We start from the raw sequence: 8,476 nt of genomic DNA, 5'->3' as shown, positions 1-8,476 counted from the left end.
TGTTAGATATGTTTAGAAGAGAGCTGAAAGAAGCTGAAAGAAGCTCTGAGAATGTGAAAACAGTGAGAAAATTCTGAGCTGAATTTAAGAAATGAAGCAAAGTCATACAGCCTGAATGTCTTTAGGTGCTGAGTTCAACAGAAGAGTTAAAAAAGTCAGCTGAGTCACTTTATGTGCAACATAAATACAGAACATTAAGAACAGTGAATAAAATCCCTCATCTCTTCTTATTTATCATTTTTAGTACAAGGAGTAGTGCCCAGGTAAATAAATAGAAAATATAACAGTGTAAACATAAACTTCAGTGCCCTCTAGTGGACAAACTCTGCAGTGACAACTGATCAAAAAACATCTCTTTGGCATTTGACTCACTTTTTTATGTAACAGCAGACAGTTTTGCTGTTACACTGAGGGTCAGAGACCAGGGGCTGATTTGAAGGCTTAGGAGATTGAAGGCCGGCTCAGACTACACGTGTATTTTTGTCATTCATGGCTGCACCATGTCAGACAATGCAACAAGAATCTGGTCCCGTCCCGAAAGACTGGCCAAACTACAAGAGTGATCCCGACTGCTCATCATATGCTGACTGTCTCCTCGAATGTTTGAGAGTTCATAGGTCACCGGGGAAGAGGAGGATAATATCGACCGGCTGTCCTTCAGATAGAACTTAAAGTATGCATGTGATAACTGAAATAAAATAAAATGTACATGTTAGTAGACAGGAGAGAGAATTCAGGAAACTTGCACAATCCTTGTCGACTGTATTGAGGATGTAGCTGACTTGCCTCAGGCAACTTGGCAGCGACATCGGCGTCTGACCAGCCAGCCAATCTCCCGTCACACATTATGTCTGTGCTCAGTGATACGTGAATTTCGATCATAAATCAATTCATTAAAATTAATGTTATATAACTGCTGCAACAAAGAAGACGTTCAGTTCAAGTGACTTCCGGTATTAGAAGACGAGATATGGCCGTGCTCATCCGACTTCCGGTATGAAGTGGAGGTCTTTGTCTGCATCCAGGTCCCTCTCAGTTTTGACAATGAGCTGCGACGGTCCAGTAAGGCCAAAATCTGGCTGATCTGGCCGTGTAGTCTGAGCCGGACTTCAGAGACGTTTTCAAGTATTTATTAATCTTGATAATGTCCTAATTACAGCATCTATTCTGCAATTAATCTTTTAACCAAATGTATACAGTCCTAATTTTCTGTTGTAAATTTTTATCATTATTTATGAGAAGTTAAAGTCACCCTTGTGATATTCCATGTCATTGTCCTTATCAACGAATCTCATGTGCAGATCCAAACTAACAGTGCATGAGTCAGTGGAAGCTGCTACTATCCTAAGCTTTGATGGCCCTCCAGGCTGGTCACATGACTGAAAACTATGACTGGAGAGAGTTTTTAAACCACTTTAAAAGGTTAAAGTGTTTTCCACAAATATCCCCCAATGTAAACCACAAAGGTTTAGTTCTTTAAAAATATAATAAACGTTTTAAAGAACAAAGAAAATATTTGTACGTTTGTTTGATTTGTTCCAGAGCTGCAGACGTGAAGTCTGCAGCAGTTTAAGATGCACTGACACATTATTGGTTTGGTTTTGCTGCATGGACTTTGTTCAACAACAAGAATGTGGAATAACACAAGCCTTACTCCTCACATGGATTAACTGGGATTAAATCATCTTTAGTAACATTTAGTGCATTAATCGATTCGGTTACTTCACTGCTGCACAGTCTCTCCTTAGAAAACAAAGCTGCATGTTTACTCTCAGAAGTACAAAGGAAAATCACTCAGTAGGTGTTAAGACACCAGGCTTATGTACATGTAGGTGAACAGATAATATTCAGTTTAGATGCTTCAGACTGGACTGTTAGAAAACAGCACATCACTATGTGAAGTCTCATCAGCGTCCTTTTTATCTCAGCTTCCTTCTCAGACAACACGCTTCATCTTTCAAATATTCTGCACCATCAAGAATAAATTAGCTTCTATATAATCCCACTTTATAATAAGTCACTTTCTTCAGTTCCCTCCTGTGGACTGCCTTTTCCTAAAGCATGGCACGTGTCCAGTGTTCAAAGTGTATGTACAAAATCTAATCTACAGAGGCAGAGTGGACTCGATCTAATTTAAAGAAGCCACTCAGGGTTTTTAAGGATTCAAGGAGAGTTCCGACTGTTCGGGTTAGAGTGAGATCTCACGTTCATCTTCACTTTGTTTCGTCAAAACTGAACATAGAAGTGCTAAATAGAGAAATAATTATCAGGACAACAGCTTTAAGGTTTCTCTTTGTCTCAATTTGGCTTCTATTTACCAGCTGATTGTTTTTAAGGTTTCTTTATGAGTGGCAAGTCGTGAGCTGATACCAGGACTCTGTTCCTGACTCGTGTCCATTAAGTCAAATCAAAACCAACTAGTCAATTAAATATCCTAACTAATCCTATTACCCCTCGTCTGCTGACAGTATTGAGTACCACATGTTCCTCTGGAGGTTTCGGTCTTTCAGGCGGATGTTCTCTGCCAGGCTTACTTGCTGTGGTGGAGATACTGCTGAGTGAACATGTTCAGCTCGCTGTCCAGCCAGCCTGCCTTGTTCCTAAACCACAAACATAAACACTGATTAGAATGAAGCCCCTTTATTTTACAACAAACATGACTGAGTGATATCTAAAGCTCTGACTCCTGTAACTCTACTTGGTGGAAGGGGGTTTAAGTTGCTCTATACTCTACGCAGTGCAGCTTGTCAATAAAAACAATAATGAAGAGCCTGACACAGTAAACAAAGGCTGACAATGGGGGAGATCCGGCATTTTGAGGGTTTTTTTTTCCCCTCTTAGGATGTGGCTGTTAATCACAAGAAGACAAGCTTTGTTTGAGAGAAGGCTGCAAGAAAAAAACATTAGAAAAACACAAGAGAGTTTTGGAAATGAAACTTTGGTGCTCAGATGAGAAGTAGGGATGCAGCTAATGACTCGTGTGATCGTCAACTATTCACTGTCTAGGGAGACATGAATTTCATATGAACAAAAAATGAGAATTTTCCGGCTATTATCTGAGTTAACAGGCTTTAAGGGTTAAAAGAAGAAAAACATTTACATTATCAAAGCAGGAATTTTTACTCCGAAAAAAATGAATGAATGAATTTTTGCAGAATGTGCATAAAACCGTTGCTGCAAAGAAGTATTAAGGCCGTATTATGACACATTTAAAGAAATGTTGCAACTTTTATGTTTTGTAAATTGCAGCAGGCCATATTGTGATTGAATCTAATTTCCCAGCCCTACTTAACTCTCTGATGTTTGAGCTTTAATCTTTGAATAAAAGCCTTCAGATCTGCAGTTTTCTCTGGTAATTTTTACTCAAAGTCTGGTCAGTGTTCTGAACATCTTTGTTATTGTTTGTACTCAAGATTGTTATTTACACCAGTGGAGCTCCTCTATATTTGCTATGTGAGTTAATAGGTTAGACATGCAGGCAACAGAGTTGTCCTTGTTCAGGAACCTCATGTTCAGGTTACCCCGTCCTTCTCCGTCATTCCAGCACTGCCTGAAGTTTTATAACTGCTGTTCTGAGGGATCTATAACTTGCAGAGATCTGTGAGTGATGTGAGGCTCTTACCGCAGCAGCTTAGCTTTGCTCTGCAGGCTGTCCAGCAGTTCAATCTTGCTGTTCATGTCAGTGATCTCATCCTCCAGGTTCTGGCGGGTGACGTCTACCTGCTGACAGAGCTGAGCAAACACACCGGCCAACTCCCTGATAAACACAGACAGCAGGACACATGCCGGGTTAGGACACAGTGCAATAACAACCACACTCCTATGAGCAGCTTTAATGTTTAGACACAAACTCAGGCTGCGTGCGTCATCAGAACTGCTCTGAGGTTAAGAGTAGCTACTGTGTAACTGTAGTTGTTATGCTCACTGCTGGACTTGGTGGCTGCAGTTGGAGCCGGTGTAGCTGACGATGAGCTGCAGCTTTTCGCTGGCGTAGTCCACAAACTGCCTCTTGAAGGCTCTCTCTTTGGCCTTGGTGGTCCAGGTGAGCCTCTCGTAGATGTAGAGGAGCCCGTACAGACCCACGGAGAGGGCGATCAGACGCCAGCCCACCGCCTTCCAGATCTGCTCAAACATTGATCAAGTTTAACTCTCTCGACCACACTCAGAATCTGTATTTAATGCATGGATATGAGCTGTAGTAAAAAGGATGCAGCTTTTAAAAGATTACAAGAGGGTGAAGATGATAATAAACCATAAAAAACAAGCATGAAAACAGTAGACGTTTTAAAATCAGGAGTCCTTCAAATCTTATTTATACAGGGTGTTTTTTTGCTAAATTTTGTGATCATCAAGACATAAGATATACAAATAAATGCAAAAAAGGCTTTACTTTTCATTCCCCTAATAGCTTGAGTGAAAAATTTCAATGAGGGCGGTTACTAACAACTACTTTGATTATTTTTATTGATAAATTTGCAGTGTTATTTTTAAATTTACCAATTAATTCTTTAACTCTCAAATGCATAAAATAGAGAGAACTTTTGTAGATGTTCACTTTTAAATTCTAAGAAATTAAAGAGCTAGTTATTGTATATCGGGGGGGGGACCATTAAATGTGATGACTCTCCCTTAAAAAATATCACAAACAATCAATGAATTATCAAAATGTTTGCAGTCATTTTTGTTTATATTTCTAACACTTATTCATTAGTGTTGTTTTAAGTGTTTGTGACCTTACCACGCCACCAACGACGAGGACGCCCATGGAGGTACGCGAGGTGAGAGAGGCTAGTCCAGTCACCATGGAGACCATCAGCTCCTCCTGGGTCATGGAGCTCTGTGGAAAAGGAGGCATGCTGGTGCTGACCGGAGTCAGAGCCATGGGCCGAGGAACCTGCAGGGAGAACAAAGATGATTACAGAGACCGGCGTGGAGGACCGCTAACAGACGTGATGATGCTGATAGAAAGTCCAAGAGGTTCAAAACTGAAACGCTATGACAGAAAAGAAGTTGTCTGATGAATTTCCTTACAAGCATAGACATGGCATCCTCTGTGGTCGTATGCTAGTTGCAGGATAAAATCGTCATCAATTATGAATTTTGCTGAGTATTTCCTGCTGCATTCTCTTATCAGCTAACCTGGTAAATTTACTCTGAGCTAGTAAGGAAACCCTAAGTGAAGCAAGAGTAAAAATCTTGCAGATTATATTCACACATGTAGTACAGAGTGGAAAATTTCAGGAACTTTTCAGGAGTGTTGTGTGAGTCAAATTAAAGCACCACTGGAGTTAAAAGAACAAAGATAGACACACAAATGTTTAAGCATTAAGAACGTTACATGTCAGCCATATTGGCTACTAATTGATGGAGATCTCATTTACCAGAGTTGTAAAACTTTATCCTGTAAAACTCAACAAAGTTAAGAAGTAGAACTCGTCTTCTATCTTTTTGTCACAGTAGGAAAGTGCTGCTTTACTTTGCTTTCCCTTTTACTTTATTATTGTTTATAACCTCTAGTACTGCTTTATGCATACTCTGCTGTGCTTGTTTGTGACCTACAGGTGGCAGTAATGTGCAAGAAAAGGTAGAAAAGAAAAGGCTTGTCTTACCTATTGGTCCTCAAAGAGACTGTTTTTTTAATGCAATGTAATCTACTGAGGAAAGTGTAAAATATTTAGTCTATAGGCTTTTCTGGTCTACAGACAATGCTGTTGTGCTGTTTTGCCTGCCAGTTTCTAAAACTAACATGATATTTGAGTGCATTTCTTAAATAATGGGACCTGCCTACAAAGTAAAGGGAAAGAGGCAAGTTTGGAAAGAGTTCTTGCAAAAAGTCCATTGTATTTCTAATCTTTAAAAGGTTATCATCTGCTAAATATGCTCCAAAGGGGTAAAAACAGTAACCCTTACAGGACATCCCAACTCTGCTCAACAACTCTGTAAGGAGGGGTAATTATGTTCTCATGGTGGTACCTGATCGTTGTAGCCCATGAGGGCCCGCCGGCTGCTCTTTGGCCCCAGGAAGCGGTTGACCAGCATGGTCCAGCCCAGAGAGAAGTGGAAGCTGATATCCTCCTGGAAATCCATGCAGAGTTTGTCACAGGCCAGGTCATAACTGAGACTGAAGCACTGGCGAGGGACCAGTTTGTCCACCTGCTCTCTGACCGGGCTGGGCAGCAGCGGCTTCAGACCCTCTGATCAAACACAGAGAAACCAGGTTGTTTGGATCAAGACAACATGCATATTAGGTCTTTGTTTGTTAGTGTGGTAAAGTAAAGTCTGTTTACTTTTTACCAAGGATACCAGGGTCATAGTAAACAGTTTAACAGTGCTTTAGCAGTGGTGGTGTTATGTTTGTTCATCTAAGCTCATTAAGTAGCAGTTTGTGCAGTGATTACATTAGATGGGTGTTAAAAGAAGGAGTGCTTCCCAGGGTTTATGTGAGCCAGCTTTTGGTCACCATCACGAGTAGACATCTCACAGATGTCTGATGGGAAAACACGCCAAATGCCAAATAAATAAATGTTATAACTACATATTGTGTTACCTAAAAGTTGCATTGACAAGACAGCTTTATATAAACTCACACAACGGCTGGGTTAAGCCTCTATTGTTAAAAAAATTACAAAAGCTGTTAAAGAGTGCAGCCGCCAGCCTGATCCACACTGCGTGCAAACAGCTGTATACTGTTTGACAGACAGACTTTTAAAAGTAGAGTTTTAGTTTAAAAAATCCTCAAATAAAGACAACAAATGAAGTTGGGTGGTGCATCACTAAGCAAGCTGGGTTTGAGCTGCAGGTCCTCAGCATCAATAGGCCTAAAATTATTAATAGAATAGTCAATTACGACTCCAAAATCTAGGGTAACATTTATTACTTGCTATGTTTAATAGGACAATCAAACGTGTTTAATTTCTTTGTTGACAATAAAATCATCTCCCAAACACCTCAATATGCGCACAATGATAGAAAAGCTCAAACCTGCCATGAGCTAAAGTTTGCAGGATGTCATAGAAAAAGTTACATGCTTTTATAAATAAAGTAAATGTAATTATATAAAGTTATGTATTACACCTACCCTAGCTGTTTTATGATCAGATGGTTTTTTTTTTAAAGTTTGTTTGACTTTGTGCAGTTGTTTGTTCCCAAAGTCCGAACTCAGCCAGGAAAGAAGGCTCCTTTTGCGTGGAACAATCTGCAGACTGAATTTAAACTGCAGAACCTCCCGTCTCTGAATGTTTTTAATCTTCAGTGAAAACTCTTGGAATCAATCTGTCTGTATACCCCTGTTTTAGCGGATGTTTAATTATTACTGAACCTGTTGTTTATTATGAACTGTGTGAGTTTGAGTGTGTTTAATTTTGAAACTGTATTGCTGCCATTCTTGGCCAGATCTCCTTGAAAAAGAGATCTTTGATCTCAATGGGACTAACCTGGTTAAATAAAGGTTAAATTTTAAAAAAAAAAAAAAAAGGCAAAATGCCCCAAAAAAATATCTTCAAATAGTGCCTGATTTTGAGGGGTGCTGCAGCACCATTAGCTTCCTCTGTCCCGTACAGACTTGCCTACTTTTCTATGTTTGTGGACCTATGTTGGCTCGCTGGTGTGCCTAATTTTAAAGTTGCTTTATTTACTCTTAAATAATGCAGAACCCCGTATTAGGATGGTTTGTATAGATCTAAAACATGTTGAATTAATCTCTTAACTAATGCAAGGTGCAAAGCTGTTTAGTTCTTGTTGCAGTGCACATGCCCAGTTTGTAAAGTCTGTAAGTTGTAAAAGTTCGTGTTTCTTTTCATTGCTCTTAAATGCAGGGTATTAGCCATCCAAAATATATGTTTTTATGGCTAGAGTTCTGGAGTGTCACCAGCCAAACTGGCCATTAAAAAATCAAAGTCAAGCGTAAACTCTGAGGTTACCTATCATGTCGGTCTGTGTTCCCTGCAGAGCACTTGTGATGGAGGTGGAGCACCTCTCGGACATGTTCTTGCCCAGGCCGTCCTCTATGTGTCGATGGAGCTCCTAGAACAAAAACACAGCAGAGAAACAGTCAAAAAAACAACTGAAATGAACACAGAAAGAAGGGCTAAAACTCATAGAAGATGGCCATCAAAGATCAGATAAATCTGCATTTTAGTTTCACAGACTTCTACCATCATGTAAACATACATTTATGAAGCTACAGCCATTATTGTGGGGGTCAAGGAGAATCCATGAGGAGAATATGGTGCGCTAACAATGCATGGTCACTCAGTTGACATTGCTAGTCTGACATTATGTACTTGCCTTTTTAATTAATAAAAACAACATAAGATACTTGTGCCTTAGTGAAAGGATAAGCCCCGAGTGAAGAGACCCTTAATCTCAACTATTCCTCTGTGAGCTACTGATCAGTTACATAATCTTCCACACAACATCACCAGGGTTTTCACTCCAGGTTTGTCCACTCAGTAAATGACTCTGTAGATTATATTAA

General features: G+C 39.8%; 1 protein-coding gene across 1 annotated transcript in view; it reads right to left on the bottom strand.

Annotated features, from left to right (window-relative positions):
• Positions 1-230: 230 nt before the first annotated feature.
• The window catches only part of mfn2 (mitofusin 2), a 29,923-nt gene continuing 21,677 nt past the window's right edge, over positions 231-8,476 (bottom strand). Inside the window, exons 13-18 of the mRNA XM_041799028.1 lie at positions 7,920-8,022; positions 5,974-6,194; positions 4,739-4,894; positions 3,926-4,122; positions 3,623-3,757; positions 231-2,600 (exon numbers count right to left, since the gene is read on the bottom strand). Coding sequence (XP_041654962.1) covers positions 2,531-2,600; positions 3,623-3,757; positions 3,926-4,122; positions 4,739-4,894; positions 5,974-6,194; positions 7,920-8,022 — 882 coding nt within the window. The 3' untranslated portion in view covers positions 231-2,530. The remainder of the gene's footprint in view (positions 2,601-3,622; positions 3,758-3,925; positions 4,123-4,738; positions 4,895-5,973; positions 6,195-7,919; positions 8,023-8,476) is intronic.

Source organism: Cheilinus undulatus, linkage group 11, assembly GCF_018320785.1.
Source record: "Cheilinus undulatus linkage group 11, ASM1832078v1, whole genome shotgun sequence".
NCBI lineage: Eukaryota > Metazoa > Chordata > Actinopteri > Labriformes > Labridae > Cheilinus > Cheilinus undulatus.
Note: the sequence above shows the minus strand (reverse complement) of the source record. Positions and strands in the feature narration are given on the sequence as shown.